At 52.2% G+C, this 18,920-nt stretch overlaps 1 protein-coding gene across 1 annotated transcript in view; it reads right to left on the reverse strand.

Moving 5' to 3' along the window:
- Nucleotides 1–371: 371 nt before the first annotated feature.
- The window catches only part of CAPN8 (calpain 8), a 69,722-nt gene continuing 51,173 nt past the window's right edge, over nt 372–18,920 (reverse strand). Inside the window, exons 12-21 of the mRNA XM_051821387.3 lie at nt 16,512–16,723; nt 13,734–13,770; nt 10,296–10,364; nt 9,221–9,278; nt 7,337–7,401; nt 3,937–4,005; nt 3,441–3,519; nt 2,767–2,883; nt 2,219–2,277; nt 372–958 (exon numbers count right to left, since the gene is read on the reverse strand). Coding sequence (XP_051677347.3) covers nt 935–958; nt 2,219–2,277; nt 2,767–2,883; nt 3,441–3,519; nt 3,937–4,005; nt 7,337–7,401; nt 9,221–9,278; nt 10,296–10,364; nt 13,734–13,770; nt 16,512–16,723 — 789 coding nt within the window. The 3' untranslated portion in view covers nt 372–934. The remainder of the gene's footprint in view (nt 959–2,218; nt 2,278–2,766; nt 2,884–3,440; nt 3,520–3,936; nt 4,006–7,336; nt 7,402–9,220; nt 9,279–10,295; nt 10,365–13,733; nt 13,771–16,511; nt 16,724–18,920) is intronic.

The raw sequence follows: 18,920 nt of genomic DNA on the forward strand, positions 1-18,920 counted from the left end.
ACACACACACACACACACACTGGGCCTGTGGGACGTGCAGGCAGAAGCAAAGCCCTGTGGTGTTTCGCCGTAGTCACAACTCCTCTTTCTAGAGGGTGTTCATCCAGCTCTGCTTCCGGAAGTGGACCACTCATCCTCCAGCAGACCACCGCAGGGCTGCCACACCCCTGCCCCGCACCCCTCCACGCAGGCCTGGGCCCCAGCCCCTCTCCTAAAGACAGCCAGCCCACAGAAGCAGCTCTGTGCCTGGCAGCCTCTCCTCCAGCACATTAACCCACGTTCTTGATCTGTCCCAAGAACATCGTTCCTAAGGTGGGAAGAGCTTGGGCACTCCCCAGATTGAGTCACTAGAGAAAGCCAAGACTCTCCTGGACACAATTTTATTTTTTTATTATTATTTTTTAAAGACTTATTTATTTGAAAGGCAGAGCAACAGAGAGAGAGAGAGATAAGGAGAGGAATAGAGAAAGAGATTTCTATCCACTGGTTTACTCTCCAAATGGCCCCAACAGCCGGGGCTAGGCTGGGCTGAAACCAGGGCCAAGGAACTCCATCCTGGTCTCCCACATGGATGGCCAGGGCCCAGCTACTTGGGCCATCTTCCACTGGTTTCCCTTACCAAGCACATTAGCAGGAAACTGGCTTGGAAACAGAGCAGCCAGGACTTGAACCCACGCTCCAACATGGTATGCTGACATCTCAAGCTGGGGCTTAACCCGCCAAGCCACACCAAACCCTAGCACCCATAGCTCAAGGCTCAGTGCTACTTAGAGCCCCAGGGCTGCCAGCCTGCTGCGGTGGGGCAGGCCAGTATCTTGGGGACAACCACAAGCAGCAAAGACAAGGAACAACCAATGAATGCCACAGAATGGGAAAGGGGAGGGAAGAGGCATGCCAGAAGGCAGGGAGTGTGGTCGATGTCGGGAACCAGGCGTCAGACCAACACACAACACAGCCACTGCAAAGGAAGAGACGGGGGTCAGTTCACGGCCTCCCCTGGAGCTGGGGCACTCACACTGTGCCCCAGTTTCCTCCCACCCCATCTGAACCCCCTGAAAGGGCCTCACTCAACTAGGAAGCTCTTAGCTAAGTCATCAAACCAGAGCACTACACAAATACAACCTAGAAAAAGCTCCAGACCCAAAAGGGACTTCCAAAATTAGGTATATGTGTGTCCACAACCACACAGATGTACTCGTATATTCACATATGTACATACACACATGAGGGTACCGCCAAAAGTCTATGCAAATGAAATTAAGAGTTCATGTTGGTATCAAAAATGTGAAATCTATGCACACTAGGGAACTTCAAAAAGGTTGTGGAAAATGCATTTTATGAAAAAAAGTATGCATAGCATTGAAAATGTCTGGCACCAAATAAACTTACCTTTTAATTTTACTTTTCCGTGAACACTGGACATAGCCCTTGTGAGTGTCTATACACACATGGTGATGCGTGCACTGTGTGTTCACACACACCCCTGCTTAGTGACATAGGCACTATGTGTTCATATACACTCCTGCTTGTGTGTACACACTCCACTCCCAGTTGTCACAGTTGTCCTGGGGTCTCCAGGAATCATTCACGCTCCCAAAGAGGACTTTCCTAGATCACAGGCGAGGGGTTGATGATATTCCCATTTCAGAGAGGGACAGAGGAGCTTGACGGGGCCAGCAATCCCCTGGTTCTTAGCCCTACTGCCTCAGAAGCAGATCAAGGGCCGACGTCTCCCCCTGGCCTGGACCACAGGACAGAGCTCCACCTCCTGCTGTCCCATCTATTGCCAAGGCTGCAGTCCTCCACAGGGGAGGTGCCACAGCATTTGCTACCTAAATGTGCACAAGTTGTACACAGTGAAAACACTCGTTTGCATCTTCATTTCTACATTGGTGCTATTTCATTTGTTATTGCTGACATACGTCCTTCCTTCTGCATGGCAACCTAACACATCTGGTCCTAGCAACCAAAGACTTTAAGTTGTGGTCCCCGTCACAAGTCCATCCCAGTTAACCAGGGCTTGCACCTTTGAAATGCACTGGAGCTTTATCTTTAAGATAATCATAAAAAATTGAAAGTCTACAAATCACAGCCCTCCTCCCAGGACCTGCCATGGACCCTGCATGGGATCCACCGGAACTAAGACAGCTGAGGGCAGCACCACTCAGCACCTACGCCATCCAGAGCTTCCCAGTACCATCAGACCTCGAGCCGTTACCTCAGCCAGAGAGAGCTGCACGGTGCCACTCTGGTCCTTGTCCAGAAGCCTGAACAGTTCTGAAACGCCACAACAGGAATGCAGTCACATAGGGCAGACACTGGACTGCGGAACTGCCCTCGCCTCCCCCTCCCTGAGTAAGCCTACTGATGATAACACAGCAGGCTGCCAAGGCCCAAGGGGGCAGGGGAAGCCCCCATCTCCTCACTGGACACTGACAACGTGCTCTCAACACGAGCTTCACCAAGGCACAAATGTTACCACTCAGCCACTTAAGGTCGCTCCTGGAACGCACTCACCTTAACCACAGGTGCACGATAATCTGAGTGACGGCTTTCTTAGTCTCTAAGGAAAAGCACACTGTGCCCTCGGATCTGGCCAATTCCATTTCTGCCTCCCCTTGACCCAAGGGTTCCGAGCTCTGTCTGCAAGTTCTAGAGAACCCCTGGCCTCCCAAAGGCAGTGTCCGATTCTGCCTCCTGACCCGGCCCCCGGCCACTCCCTGCACCTAAGGGGAAATGGGCTGGAGTTCAGGAAAGGCGGCTCACTGAAGAGGCTCTCCAGGCGGATCATACAGGCCACGAAGCCGTCAAAGTCGATGCCAAGCTTGCTGCAGGCGTAGCGCATGGCAATGGTCCGCTGCACCTGGTTGTTGAGGGTGAAACCTGAGGGCAGAGGGGACCTGGGTCACAGGAGCGGAAGACTCAGCCAGGACCCGGAGGGAAACCCACGGGGCTGACATTGCCGGGCTTCTCTGGGGTTCTGTGTAAGCCTGCCTCCTCCAGGGGCATCCCACAAGTGTGCTGTCATCAGCCTCCTCTTGGAGACCCTGCGTCAGGACCAGCCTCTTCCCTGGCCCAGCGCTACCTTGACCGTGGTCACATTAGCCATAGCAAGTGAAAGTGGAGAAGGTGAGAGTCTGACTGTCCTGGTGGTCCCCTGCCTGGCTCCTTCATAGTCCCACCCTCTGTGATTGCTGTCACCTTCCCGGTAACAGGCAGAGCTCTTGGGCAAATTCTCCATGTCATGTTCTATAGAATCCAGCAGCGTTCCCACCTTCTGGGATAAGGAAGGTGCTCGACAGAGCTTTGTTGAAGCACTGATGTTCAACATAAGGCAACTAAGTGCCAACAACAGTCGTTCGTAGCCATGACAACGAGAGGAACCATCTGCCATGGGCACACCTGGGCCCCAAGACCCTGTCCACAGCGTGTGTCCTCACCTGCCTTCTTGAGGGCTGTCCTCATCTCATGGGCATCGATGGTCCCCAAGTGGTTACAACCCACGTCCAGATAGATCTCCTGGAACAGAAATTCCAGGCAGAAAACAGCCATTCATGGCCCCTGCCGCCACGCCCCTCCATGCTGCGGCTCCTCAGAGAGCCAGGGACACTTCCAAGAAGAGAAGTCATTGCCTCTTCCCAGGAAGGTTTCAGAACAAAGGCAAGAGCTTGGGCTGACGGCCAGCTCTTGCTCTTTTGCTCTCTGAGTGGTGGGGCCTTCAGGGCAGAAGTTGGCACGAGGGTCTCTAGGTGCCTTCTTGTTGCTCCCTGAACAATGGACAAAAAGCCTGAACTAATCCAGGTCTTGCTGGTTTTCATATGGTTTAGGATCTGGTCAGGCGACAATCCAAACAAGATGTGGAATGAGTGTCAGGGGGAGTTAGAACCAAGGAGAGGGACCAGAACCCAGGGGATGCCCAAGTGGGAGAGAACTTACCAGATACTTCTGAATCTTCAGCCAGAGCATCTTCAATTCATCTGGTCCCAAGGTACCCGTCGCATTGCTCTAGGCATGTTAAAGGCCAACATGATGGAGTCTCAGTTCTACATTCATACGACTTTCTCTTGTGACTTTGCATGAGTGCCTTAAGGTCTTAGTTAACCTCCCAGGTCTGCAGCAAGCAGAGCAGTAGGGGTAACAGTGGGAAATAAGTCAAATAAAGACAGAACAAGTCCAGCGTCCACTAAGTCCCTCCTTTGAGTACAAGCACAGAGCTAGGAACAAAGGGCAAGTCATGAGCCAGAAGACCCTTCACAATATCATTAATTAGCATCTAACACCCTCATCAGCCTGGGTTATCAAGAGCAGAGTTATGGGGTCAATGCTGTGGTGTAGTGGGTAAAGCCACTGCCTGCAGTGCTGGCATCCCATATGGGTGCTGGTTCAAGTCCCAGCTGCTCCATTTCTGATCCAGGTCTCTGATATGGTCTGGGAAAGCAGTAGAAGTTGGTCTAAGTGCTTGGGCCCCTGCACCCACGTGGGACACCCAGAAGAAGCTCCTGGCTCCTGGCTTCAGATTGGCATGGCTCTCGCTGTTGCAGCCAATTGGGGAGTGAACCAGTGGGTAGAAGACTCTGTCTCTCTGTCCCTTCTTCTCTCTGTGTGTAACTCTGATTTTCAAATAAATAAATCTAAAAAAAAAGAGGAGTTATATGACCTGTGTGAGAAGTAAACATTTGGTTCATTTTCAAACCAAAATGTTTGTCTATGAGTAGACAACTAGCTAGCATAACAGCTTGCAGATGTGTGAGAAGTTACAAGTAGTAGCTAACGTAACAGTTAGGTCACATGCACCTGGAAAGTTCTTGGGCAAACAGGACATTAAGCGTGGCCAAAACAATTGAAGCAAATGCTGGGAAGATTGTTAACCCCGTAGTTACTCAGCCCATGAGGAACCAGGGGAGGAGCCTGTGTGCTAGGAAATAAACAGCTTGCTGTAATCGGCCCCGGGAGTGCTGGCCCACCAGGCACCCGGTCTTGCACGGCCGTTGATAAACTCTCGCTTTCCTTGCACTTCCTAAGTCTGAGTCCATCCTTGAGTGGACCTGGAGGTTGTTTCTCACACCTGTAAATTCACTGCCAGTTTAATTTATGCGGTTGATCATTCGGATGATAAGTTTGTCAGACTGTCCACACTCTATGAGAACAGTCATCAGGAATGGGATTAGAATTCTCAGCCGTGCAGTCTGCTTGTCGGCCACCACACAGCCAACACAAGTGTCAGGTCATGTGGACTGCCCTGCATCCAACTTACATCCACTCCGTGAATACCTACCAAGCACCCTGCTAGACAACGGGGATTTGGTTTTGAACCATCTTTACCCTCAAGAAGTGAAGTCTCTTTGAAACCTTTCTCAGATGGTGCTTTTTCAACCCATGCTCTGTGTACAGGCACCGGACATCTTTGCATCTCATTTCATCCCCACAGTAGCCACTCAAGCTAACTTCCCAATTTCCAGGAGAAGAAGCTGAGCTTCAGAGCATGCGAGTTCCCCACACTTAGACACCTAACAAGTCATGGAGCCAGATTTTGGTCCCCTGTCCTCAATTCCAGATACAAGTGCCTGCAGAGACCAGAACGACTGAATCAGAATCTCCAGGCCAGAGAATCAGGCAACAGTATTTTAAAAACTACATGCATGGGTGGGGCTGGTACTGTGGCACAAAGGGTAAAGCTGCCACCTGCAGGGACAGCATCCCTTATGGCCGCCGGTTTGAGTCCCGGCTGCTCCATTTCCAATCCAGCTCCCTCCTAATTACCTGGGAAAAGCAGCAGAAGATGTCCCAAGTACTTGGGCCCCTGCACCCATATGGGACACTTGGAAGAAGCTCTGGGCTCCTGGCTATGGGTGGGCCCAGCTTCAGCCTTTGCCGTCATTTGAGGAGTGAACCAGCCTTTTAAATAAATAAATAAATCTTAAAAAAAAAAAAAAGCTGCATGGGTGAGCAAGCATGGATAACAGATCCTGTAGTACTAGAAACATCACACTGAGTGGAAGGAGCCAGTCACCAAGGACCGTATGGTGCAGGGTTCCATTTGTATGACATGTCCACAACAGGCAAATTTATCAAGAGAGAAAATAGATTAGTGGTTGGCTAGGGCTGGTGATTGAGGGGAAATGGGGGAATGAGTGCTAACATCAGTACAATGTGTCTTTGGGGGATGATAACAAGGTTCTAAATTATTTGGTGGCAGTTGCCCAACTCTGTGCATCAATGGAAACCCACTGAACTGGGCACTGCGTGGGCCTGCTGTGTGATACGTGAATTTTATCTCAATAAAGCTGAGGGCTTACAGTCTGCACAGGCTGTTCTGCTGAACAGCATGATCGAGAGCCACTGCCCCACACCACCAACACTGCTCAGGGAAGACAGAGAGTCCCAGTCCTGCACCCGCCCCAGGCATCACTTTAAGGAGGTGCTGTTGGACCCCCCACCCTTTGCACCTTTACACCTAGAGTGTTCTCTGCACCTAGGGTGCCCTAACCTCCCCACTGGTGAGTGCTGGTGTCTCCTGCAAATTCACACGATGAAACCTAATCCCCATGTGAGTGCATTAGGATGTGGGGTACTCAAGAGGTCCCATGGGTGCAGCCTCCATGCATGAAATTAGTGCTCCTATAAAAGGGATCCTGGGTAAGTGCCCCACCCCTTCTGCCATGTGAGGCCACGTGAAACCATGACTGTCCACGCAGCAGGAAGCAGGCCCTCACAGACAACCATGTCTGCAGCGGCCTTGACTGTGGCCTTGCCAGCCCCCACAAGAGTGAGAAATGAATTTCTATTGTGTAGAAAACATCCAGTTTACAGTATCTTGTTACAGCAGCCTGAACAGCCTAAGACATGATTCTTCACTATGCCGTGAGGGTTACATTAGACCAAAGAGAGCAAGTAGATTCTATCTGGGGTGATAAGTCTGAACTATCAGTAGTGGCTGTCCAAAGGCCATGTGAAGGCTCTGAAACAAAGACCAGACAGTGGTGGGGAGGGGGCCGCTGAGCACAGTGGGAGGAGCGTGTGACCAAGAGAGGGTGGGGAGGCAGAAGGGCACAAATGCCACCCACCTGCTGTCTGCAGACTAGCAGACTCCCAACAAGTCAGGTACGCCCTGCACGCCTCAGATTCTCCCCCGTAAACCCAGGGCATCTCACGCTGCCTGGGGACTCTCAGTGACGCGACCCATTTTTCTTTAACATTTCAAGCACAACTCCCGACATAGGCTCAATAAATAGTGCTCCCCTTTGCGTTTTTTCCCTTGTCTACCCTTTCCTTTCTTCTTCCTGGAAAAGCTTGAGAAAAGCACAAAAATAACAATAATCTGACATTTAAAGGATACATCCACCAAGCTGATCATTTCCCGGCAAGTGTTGATGTTGAATCCATCGAATTTTATGTCCGTTCCTAAATAAACACATAGAAACACATAGGGAGTCAGGATCACTTGGAGATGGGAAGTAACCCCCAATGCAGGAGACCCCAGAGACATCGGCTGGAGTGTGCAGCCTAAGGTGGTCTCCACAAAGAGGAGAGAGCATCACGGTGGGCTCCGGACGGGTCTCCCTGGGCCTCTCGTGCCTTGGGAGGTAGAACAGGTGACCCCAGCGTCAGCATCGGGGCTCAACGTTCCAACCTGGGCTTTGTTATTCACAGGCACAGACTCTGACAAATTAATATCTCTGAGCTTCAGTCCCCTCCGTGTCTGATGGAACAGCAATAATAGTAGTAGTGACGACACATTGCCTACGGTTTGATTGGGCAGTGAGATAGTTCAAAGTTTAAGCCCGGTGCTTGGTACATGGTAAGTTCTTAACAAAACACCTAATTGTTCTAAGCCCTATATACCTACTCTCCAAAGTGACCCCTTGTAGCAGACGCTTTCATTGTCCCCATTTTGTAGACAGGGGACTGAGGCCTAGAGAGCTAATACCATTTGCTCCAAGTCACATAACTAGTGGGAACGCAGCTGGGATTTAAACACAGGCCACCTGGCTCCACAGCACGTGTTACTAACCACACACATAGCTGCTTAACAGCTGTCACCCTCACTTGCTAAATCCAGCATCTCCTGGGAGCTCCAGCCATCCTTGGCCTCCAGCCTCGCTTCCCTCACATCTGGGAGCCAGGGTCAGGTGCCGGAGCCCCCACAGCCCTCTCCTCCCTGCTCTTCTCAGCAAAGCTAGAAGCAAGAGAAGGGGCGGGCGGTCTGTCCCAAGACAAGGCCTGAGTGCTGAGCCCCAGGGAGCCGCTCAGCCCCATGTCTGTCTCCTGGAGGTGCCCCGCTGACCTTGTGGCTGAACTTCTGCCTGTCACATTCCCACATCAGTCCTGCTGTGCTGGGGGAATGAGAGCCCATCACTCAATCAGCTACAACTGGAGCCAGAAGAGAAGCCTGCTCTGTGCGGCTTCCATGGGCCTGGGGCAGCAGGCAAGGAGCGGCCCCAGCCTCCTGGTGCAGCTGACACTCTGCCAGCCCCCAGGCTTGAAGTCTAAGAACAGCCCCCTGGGAGAGGCAGCATCAGCCTTTGCACAACCCTCCCCCAAAGACCCTCTACAGAGCCAGGTCTTAACTCTGCAGTATCAGTGTCATTCATCTGGTGAAAACTTTATGTCACTTTGGTCAGTCGCAGCCCAGCTTCCTCCTCCCGGGGCTCAGCCCACAGTTTCCTCTGCAGCACACGGCTTCAGTCCTGCAAGGCCTCCCTGGTTGCCAGTCGCACTCTCACTTCTACCCAGCGCCCTGTGCTGCCCAGCCTCTGGCTCTTCCTGTCTTGCCAGATGTTTGGCACAGCAGTTAGGATACCACTCGGGATGCCTGCATCCCATATCAGAGCAACTGAGTTCAAGTCCCAGCTCCAGTTCCGACTCCAGCTTCCTGCTCATGTGCACCGTGGGAGGCAGCAGATGATGGTTCAAGTACTTGGAGCCCTGCCAATCCACGTAGGAGGCCTGAATGGAGTTCTAAGCTCCTGGCTTCTGCCTGGCCCAGTCCTGGCTATTGCAGGCATTAGGGGAGCAAAGCAGCAGATGGAAGATCTCTCTAGTGTCTATTTGTCTATCTCTCTCTTTCAAATAAAAAAAAAAAGTTTTGAAAAGCATACCCCTGGTATCAGAGGCTGAAGCCCCTTCTCCTCACCTGAGCCCCTGGCCCAGCACCTGCCATCCCCACCCCCCTGTGCCCTGGCTGCCCCTTCAGGCCCCCCCTCCCCGAAGAGAAACTCACGTTTGGAAAATGCCCCATTCAGGACCGTCCTGAGCACGCTGGCAGTGACCTCAGAGCCCTGGAGAGAGGAACCCAAATAGGAATCACAGTGTACCCTGACCAAGCTGTCGGAAGGCGTCCCTGCAGGGCCGCTCAGCCAGCTCCCCAACCCCTCGTGCGGGTCACTTGCCAAGCAAGCAGGGAGAGGGGCCGATCCAGCCCCACGCAGCAGGAGACAGGAGAAAGAGAAGGTAGGCAAAGGCCTCGCCAGGTGTGAGTTTCACTTTCCTAGAATTCTTGCCGTTCTCAATTCAGCAGGACCCTCGGCAGCCAAGGAAGCAAGGCGCAGCAGAACCGCTGGCCTGCGCCTCCGTCCATTTGACTCCCACGTGCAGGGCAGTGCCAGGCGCTGCACCTGCAGGTGTTTTCTTCTAGCAAGGCACCCCTGGGGGCAGGGGCGTGGGTGGTCCCTTTCCCAGGCCCTCGGGGCAGCTTGCTGGCCAACGGAGGAGGAGCTCGTTCACTGAGTTCACTGGGATGCTTGAGACCCTCTGAGTCCCACCGTGCTCTGACTTCTGGTCCCCTCAGGACGGTACCAACCGAACCCAGGCCAGCAGCGTGGACGGGAGGGGCAGGGGACAGCTTCTTTCTCTTGCTCCCTGTGTCCCTGAGTCATGCTCAGGCTCACAGAGGGGGGCTGCTGGCTTCTCAGAAGGCAGGGAGCTGGGCTACACCTCCGCCCTGAGCCAGGCCACCTTTCTCCTGGGCTGGGGACTGGGGACCTACCTCTGAAGGGCATGGCTTTAGGGAAGTTTTGCCGCTGACGCCCCACCCTGACAAGGCCAATTTACAAACAGAAAGGCTTTGGGCAGGACCTGGAGCTGAGGCTTTTCTGGCTTTGGAAACATCATCCAGGTGACTGGCCTCAGGCCCGTGCTCACCCTCCCCCTGCAGTGCCCTGGGTCTTTGCACAGGCTGAAGGGACAGACGCAGAAGCTGGGGAAGCGACGGGGTCCTGGGACCCTTCTTGCCCCTAGGGACCCAGGAAATAAAGGGGACGCGACCAAAGCATTCCTGAGCCTGCTCCTGCCCTCACCTTCCCAGCAAGCTCCTCCAACAGGCTCTGGAACCTTCCGTCTTCCTCATCCAGCTCATCAGGATGCGGCTAAAAGGAGAGACAGTTGCAAAGTTAAGATGGAGGAGAGAGAAAGACAAAGACTTAAAATTCACTCATTCATCCACTCACATCTACTGTGCATCTGTCCCGTGTGAGACTTGTGTCCCCTGGGGACATTCGGCGGTGAACAAGAGGACATTGCAGGTCCTGGCCCTGGGCTCACAGTCCACCAGGGTGCAGTGCTGGGGCCCAGGGCTTCTCCCCGAGGGATGTAGGGAACCAAATTCCAGCACCCCTGAATTTCTAATTTCTAGCCCGAATTGCTTTCAGAAAACAAAACCACTGACACGGGGAACCCCAGGTTGGGTCTTTGGCATCCTAAGGGATTCAGTGACGACCTCTGACCTTCATGGGGCGGGGTCCAGGAGGTGCGCAAAACTTTGGGGTCAGGTTTCTATGCATTTGCTGAGCTTTCATTAGATTCTCAAACAGCAACACGAATGCAAGGTTCACAGAAACAGCAGGACTGGAGGTCGGGAGAGCAGGGTTCCCACAGCACAATGGCCACTTACTGAACACCGAGAGCTCCGAGTATCCATTGCCTCAATTCTCCTATTAAATTAAGTAGGCCTGGCTCACGGGGTGAATCGAATGGGAGCTAATAGGTGTCAAAGTCCTTTGGGAATGACAAGCAGCCCCATGAATGTCTGTCCGGAGACTCTCTGATATGACAGTGAGCTCTGTCCAAAATAGAATGCCCCCTCCCCAACCCGCTGTCACCGCCAGACAGAACGGGAACATCACAGCTTCCCAGACAGCCTGAAGGGGTTCCAGAGAGCCAGGCCCATTGCTTCCAAATTCATCACAAGACAAGGACAAAAGGCCTGAGGCGGCCTGATGATCCTGCACCAGTGCGTGCCTCTGCGGCGGGCTCGCTTCCTGCCAGCCCCTTGCGCAGGCTCTTTCATTTACACCCGTGGACCCGGGAGGCTGCTCTCGGCACCGGCCACACTTCAAAGACAGAGGCGCATCCAAGTTCCAAAGGTGTGTTTGTTCAGCCTGTATTTCTCCCTCCCCTATCCAAGTGGGCTGTCGGGCCTCTGAACAACTGCCCACGAGCTGGGGTTTTCAGAGGGAGGAAAACAGCTACTGAACGTGGTGGCTGTCTTGGAAAGTTCTGAGTCCACTGAAGACAGCGACCCCGTGGGCTGTGTCTCTCTGTGGTGTGAGTGTGCATGGCGTGTATGGTGTGTGATGTGTGTGTGTGCATGGCATGTATGGTATGTGATGTGTGTATGTATAGTGTTTGGTGTGTGATGTGTGCATGTGTGTGTATGGCGTATATAGTATATGATGTGTGTGTGTACATGGTATGTATGGTGTGTGGTGTGTGTGTGTATGTATGTGTGGTATGTATGGTGTATGATGTGTGCATGTGTGTGCATGTGTGTGTGTTGGAGAGAGGGGTTCCCTGAAAAGAAGAGGCAGTTTCCCAGAGACCCAGAAGATACTGAAAGCCCCAGCACCTTAGGATACTGGGAGACCTTGGGTGGCTCCATAGCCACATTCCGGAAGCTGGGCCCTGGGTCTGGGAGCTTAGAGTTCACCAAAAATTCCAAGCCTCTGGCTGAGGACAGAAGCCAAAAAGGAATCTGTGAACTGATCACGGGTGACCGGTGTCAACACACCAGCGCAGGAGGCTCCCTGCTGCTCCGGGGTCTCAGATAAACCCCAAGACTACGGGAAGTGGAGATGGGAAGCCCAGTGAGACGACTGAGGGTGAACGCCTGCCAACCTGGGTCAGCGGGGACACAGAGTCGGTTTTACATTGATTCAGCAGAAAAGAAACAAAAAGGGGGGAGGATGAGTCTCACACCTGAGTGGTGGACTCTGCCCACACTCTGCCCTGGAAGCTGTGGCTTCTCCAACATCCCTGGGACCCTTAGCAAGAGATGCCACCGAGACAGCTAAGTCCTCCTGGGGGCAGTGGGGCAGTGGGGAGGCTGGGCTGGCATCGCAGCTGGGGTGGAGGGCAGCAGGAAGGATTCTGACCGGCTCAGCTCACCTACAGCCACAAGCACAGACAGGCTCTGGCAGCAGGAATGCAGCTACTGACCACAGGCCCCGAGTCCCAGGGGAGCAGTCACATCTGCCTGGGCTTGCACTTTCAAGCTAAGAAACATGACACGGGGCTGGTGCTGTGGCATAGCAGGTAAAACCACTGCCTGCAATGCCAGCATCCCATATGGGCACTGGTTCACATCCCAGCTGCTCCTCTTCCAACCCAGCTCCTTGCTAATGGCCTAACATTAAGACCCTGCTTGGTAACACCTGCATCCCAGATGGGAGTGCTGGGTTCAAGTCCCGGCTCTGGTCCCAGTTACAGCTCCCTGCTGATGTGCACCCTAGAAAGCGGCAAGTGAAAGGTAAAGAACCCAGGTCCCTGCCGCTCTCTAGGGAGACCTGGACTAAGTCTCAGGTTCCTGGCCTTGACCAGGCCCAGGCCTGGCTGTTGCGGCCATTTGGAGAGACAAGTCTCTCTGTCTCTGTGTCTGTTCTTCTCTCTCCTCCTCCCCTCACCCCATTTGCAAATAAAGAAATGTTTAAAAGAAATATGACCTCACAACTTTGATATGTCCAGTAATAGGATCTGTCTCAGACCTCTCAACCAAGGACAGCCCAGCCACAGGGGGTGCTCACATGGCATCTGCAACCAGAGGCACCTCAGGCTGTCTGGGTACATGGAATGGAGGCAGAAGCTGGGCCCAGGAGCCCCAGTCCTGGCCCAGCGCCTGCCACAGTGAGCAGTGCAGCCAGAGGGAGCAACAGCCCTCAGCGTGCTCCTACCACACACATCATCTCTGGGGAAGGACAGAAGTGAGGGCACAGGTGAGGGGGAAAGGAGTGAGGAGAGGGGGAACCCACGCCAAACCCTGCACCCTTCTTCCTCCACGGTCTGCTCTGGTGTCACCTCCTCATGGCCTTCTCTACGTGCTCCCTCCAGCAGGTGCAGAGCCATCCGACAGGTGCTTTGCTCCAACTTTCCCATAAGCTTCCCTCACTTCTCCTCCCAAAGACTGGAGGGCACCCAGAGAGCAGAGGAGCAGAGGCATTGCTCCTGTGGACTTCTCGGTCTTGCCCAGAATGGCCAAGGCACACAGTGACCACTCTGTCTGTGGATCTGGCTGCCTGGATGTGGGCGATACTACACCTCCCCCAACCCCACTCCCAGGCACTGGGAACAAACCACAAAGCTGTATCTCATCTTTGTCAGGAGGAGCCAGGGCCCAGAAAATGTCACAGTCCTGATGCACAAAGTTACCATCCTTCATATATAAAGAACCCCAGTGAACCAATAAGAACCCCCAAATGACTGCGATGCAATGTCAGAACTCAGCACATTAGAAGATGGCATACCTCATGTGGGCTTCCAGCCACAACATCCCCGATTTCCCTGAAATACAAAGGAAGAAGCCAAACATGAGATAAAGCACAGCTAATGGCCAGGGTCTTTCAGGAAGATTTTCTCTCTTCCCACCCGGGACCTTTGGTTTCTACTAAAAACTATGTATCCTGACTCTTTAAACAGGATCCTTCCCCCACCACCACCAACCTCTACCCTGAGCTTCCAAGTCCAGGTGGCTCATCATGGAATATTCTAGAATATTCTACTCTACTGGGATGCTCTTCTAGGGTAATTCTCTCCCACACCTTGCCCCAGTTACCTCTTTTCTCCTCTGCAAACCTATTTCAACATTGCTGTTGAAGTGACCTCCAGGGAATGAGGTAGCAAGCTACAGCCTGTGCACACACGTGTATATGCAGCATGTGCTGTGTGTGCTGTGTGGTATGTATGCAGCATTGTGTATGTGTGTGTGGTATGGTATGGGGGTGGTGGTGTGTGATATACCTGTGTGTGTGTGGTGCATGGTACACATGTTGAGGCGGTAGGTGTGTGGTGTGTAGTATATGTGTGTTTGGTGTATACATGTGAAATGTGTTGTATGTGTGTGATGTGTGGTATATGTGTGTGAGGTATGGTGGGGGGGGTGGTATATGGTATACCTGTGTGTGTATGGTGTATATATGTGGATGGTGCATGGTGTACATGTGTGGTGTGTAGTATATATGTGTGATGTATGTGTGTGTGGTGCATGGTATGCATGGGTGGGGTGTAGAGTGTATGTGGTGTATGTGTGTGTGTGGTGCATGTGTGTGTGTGGTGTATGTGTATGAGTGGTATAAATGTGTGGTATATGTGTGTGGGTGTTGCGTGGTATACATGGGTGAGGTGTATGGTGTTTGTGTGTGTGTGGTGTATGTGTGTGTGATGTATGTCTCTCTGTGGTGTATGTGTGTGTGGTGTATATCTGTGGTATATGTGTGCAAGTGGTGCATGGTGTACGTGGGTGGAGTGTATAGTGTGTGTGTGTGGTGTATGTGTGTGGTATATATGTGCAGGTGGTACATGGTATACATGGGTGGGATGTATAGTGTATGTGTGTGGTATATGTGTGTATGTGATGTATATGTGTGGGTGGTACATGGTATACATGGGTGGGGTGTGCAGTGTATATGTGAGGTGTGTGTGTGGTGTATGTATGTGTGGTATATGTATGCAGTAGTTCACAGTGCACGTGGGTGGGGTGTGTAGTGCATATGTGTGTGGTATATGTGTATAGGTGGTACACGTGTGTGGTGTATGTGTTATGTGATATATGTGTGTCTGTGGTATATGTGTGTGTGGTATGTGTGCATGGGGCATATGTGTGCAGGTGGTACATGGTGTACATGGGTGAGGTACATAGTGTATGTGTGTGGTTGTGGGTGTGGTTAATGTGTGTGGGGTGTATGTGTGTCTGTGGTGTATGTGTGTGGGTGGTGCATGTGTGTGGTGTGTGTCTGTGATATAAGCAGGCACAATTGTTCCTTGCTTTCTGGCATTTGCTCAAGGGCTTCCTGTGAGTACCAAAATACACGATGCTCAAATCTCCTCTATAAAGCAGCACAGTATTTACATAGAACCTACACAGCCCTCCTGTGGACTTTAAACCATCTCCAGATTACTTCTAAGACCTAATTATACAACATAAATGCTATGTAAATAACTGCTACATTATATTGTTTGGGGAATAATGACAAGAAAAAAGTCTGTACAGGTTCTGTACAATTTTTTTCTTTTCTGAACATTTCCAATCTATGCTTGCTTGAATCCATGGCTGCTGAATCCTTGAATATGCAGATGCCATGGCGTATGGTGGGAGAGTATGTTTTGTGTATGTATTGTATGTGCACTATTATAGGGGATATGGCATATGATGTGTGGGGGTATTATATGGTACATGGCTATGTTACTGTGTGCACATGTCACATGTATGTGTGGTATGTGTATAGTATGTAGATAATGTGGAGAGATGTAATGGAAAAGCCCTGTGTGCAGGAAATATTGAATGTGTGTGGTACATATGTAGGCTATGATATGTCTTATGTCTATGTGGTGTGTGTATACTGTGTGTGATGTGTAGTATGTGATGTGAATTGTGTGTGGTATGTGATTTGAATAGGTAGGATGTGTGGTGTTTGGCGTATGCAAGTGTGATATGGTGTATACACATGTGTGTGCTGTGTGTAGCATGTACATGTAGGGTGTGTGAGTGGTATGTCCATGTAGGGGGTGTGTGTAGTGTGTTCTGTAATACAGAGTACACATATGTGTGTTGTATACATACAGGGTGTGTGTGGTATGACATGTACATGTAGGCTGTGCACATGTGTGATATGTGGCATGTAGTGTAGGGTATGTGTGTCACTGTATGTGTGGTATGTTGTGAGGGTTGTGTGTGTGGTGTGTACACGTGTGGTGTGGGTTGTATGTATGTGCATGTGTGTGTGTAACAAGGAGGAGGTGGTGCTCCCCTCCTGACCCTGCCCTCTGGACCTTCCATGGCCCCTGGGTGCCCCTCAGCCCTCCGGCCAGGCTACACCAGTGCCTTTCTCACCAGCCTCTCTCAGGGTCCTAGTGAGCAAGGCAGAGGGCACAGGAGGGGACACCAGCGCAGGACCTTGGGGGCTGTGGTGTTTTACAAACTTCTGAAAACAGAGGTGCCCCAGCCACAGGACCCCCACGCCCTGCCCTTTCCCAAGGCCGCCCCGTGCTCAGACAAACCCCGCCGGGCAGAGGGAAGGGGGACGCACAGGGCCTTGGCCTTCTTCTCCGAGAACACCCTCAAGCAGAACTCGCCGTCCTTGAAGGGCTCGAAGGTGGACGGTACCACCAGGTACTCGCCGGGGGGCAGCCGGGTTCGGCTGCACACCTCCCGCAGGTTGATGAAGGTGCCGGAGCGGGCGGACGGCTGGTGGCCCAGGAAGAAGTCCCGGCCCAGGTGCACGTCTGTGTGCCTCTCCAGCTGCACAAAGCAATAGGCAGAGTCAGTTTCTCCTGAAATCCTGGAAGATGCCATCCGAAGAGCTCAGTTTTATTGTGCTGATGTAAGGATTGTTGATTTTTAACACCGCGTTAAGAGTCAGGGGGCCTTGAAGTCTGTCCAGCACTCACTGTGTCAATCATCATGTGTATTCTGAGCACCTTCAGTGCCAGGCTCAGTCTGAGGCACTGACATTGACTGCATGAGCTTGGCCAGACTCCTATCCCCCATGGGACATCCCTGGTTAAACAGTCTCAGGGGCATATGTCGTGGTGCCTGGAATTAAATGGCCCCATCCCATAGCAGGGTGTCTTGTTCAGGTCCTAGCTACTCCACTTCTGATCCACCTTCCTGCTAATGAGAATCCTGGGAGGCAGCAGGCGATGGCTCAAATACTCGAGTCCCTGTCACCCCCATAGGAGATGCACACAGAGTCTCAGCCCAGCCCTGACTGTTGCAAGAACTTTGGGAGTGAACCAGCAGATGAAATCAATCAATCAATCAATATCTCTCCCCTCCCCCCTTCCCCTGTCACTTTCTATTACTCTGCCTTTCAAATAAATTTAAAAATAAGTAAGCATTTTACAAGAAAACGAAGGGTTGAACAGCAAGGTCTCCAATCTGTACTAAGGTTCTCTTTAGATGTTTTTTCCTCTTGATCCAACAGACTCTTGTTCTGCAGCGTCCCTGGGGGTGTAGCATTGACCTTCCAGCTTAGGGCTGAGGCTGCAGAAGAGGACTTAAATCTTTGTCCTCAAGCAAAAGCAGCCAGGGGGCAGCTGAGAGGGAGGCAGGTGCAGCCAGGCCCAGGGTGGGGCCCCTCCTGGTGCTCCAGGGACAGGGGAGGACGGTCCCATGACCCACCTGCTTGTGGAGGAAAAGGAGGAGGCTGTTGGTGCGTGACATAGGCTAATTAGTGACTGCAGAGTGCTTCTGAAACACAGGTGCCCACGTTGCTGCTGCTGTAATGAGGCCTCCCCACAGCACTGCCTCTTTGTGCTCAGTCTTCATCAAGACGCCTGTGACAGGGCAGGTGCTGACGAGCAACAAGGGCTGTGACTTCCATGTGACCTGAAGCTGGACTGCCCACTGCGGGGTGGACAGAGTCCTCAAGGGCACCAGACCCTCCTGGGATCCCTGGTCTGTTAAGCAGGGGAGGGAAACAGGGCTACCTGCCCCACCATCCTGGCCAGGACTCATGCATAGCTGAGGTCCCCTCTTCCCACCAGGAACCCCAAACAGGCAGGTGTCAGAAGGTCTCTGGCCCTCAGATCTTGCCCTGCCATGTCAGCAGGAGTGACAGGAGGTGGGTGGAGCAGGTGTAACAGAGAGTGGGTCTCAAAGCCGGCCAGGGACCAGTGTGAGCACTAGAGTGGGCGAGAGACAAACTTGTTAGAAACAGATTCTCAGACCCTTTCCAGGCCTGCAGAATGAGAAGCTGGGGGGACAGGGCCCAGCGATCTGCGCTTCTACAAGGCTTGCAGCAGACTGATTCTGAGGCACCTTCAAGCTGGACAACCTTGGACCTGAAGACCCCCTGGCAGAGCGCAGTACCCATGGTGACACACTGAGGGCACTGCTGGGGGAGGGGCCGCAGTGTGTGTGTGTGTGTGTGTGTGTACAGCATTGCACTCAAAACAAGCCGACTGCACTTAACTCTGGTGCTTTCGGTGCCAGGACACTGAAAAGCACTCAAGTAAAAATGTAATTAAAAGTTTATTTTGGGGGTCAACGCTGTGGCGTAGCAGGTAAAGCTGCCACTTGCGGTGCCTGCATCCCATATGGGCACCAGTTCAAGTCCCGGCTGTTCCACTTTCAATCCAGCTCTCCGCTATGGCCTGGGAAAGCAATAGAGTATGGCCCAAGTGCTTGGGCCCCTGCAAGGATGTGGGAGACCTGGAGGAAGCTCCTGGCTCCTGGCTTCTGATTAGTGCAGCTCCAGCTGTTGCGACCATCTGAGGAGTGAACCAGCGAACGGAAGATCTCTCTCTTTCTCTCTACCTCTGCCTCTCTGTAACTCTGCCTTTCAAACAAATAAATAAGTCTTTTAAAAAAAAATCATTGTCTTTAAAAGAAGTTTATTTTGGTGCAGAAAAATTTGCAAACCCTGCATAGTTTTTCCCTAATAGGCATTCTCCCAATGAACATTTTGAAGATCTCTTGTATTTTCAAAGTCATC

Source organism: Oryctolagus cuniculus, chromosome 13, assembly GCF_051225735.1.
Source record: "Oryctolagus cuniculus isolate XC-2025 breed Fujian yellow rabbit chromosome 13, ASM5122573v1, whole genome shotgun sequence".
Classification (NCBI taxonomy): domain Eukaryota; kingdom Metazoa; phylum Chordata; class Mammalia; order Lagomorpha; family Leporidae; genus Oryctolagus; species Oryctolagus cuniculus.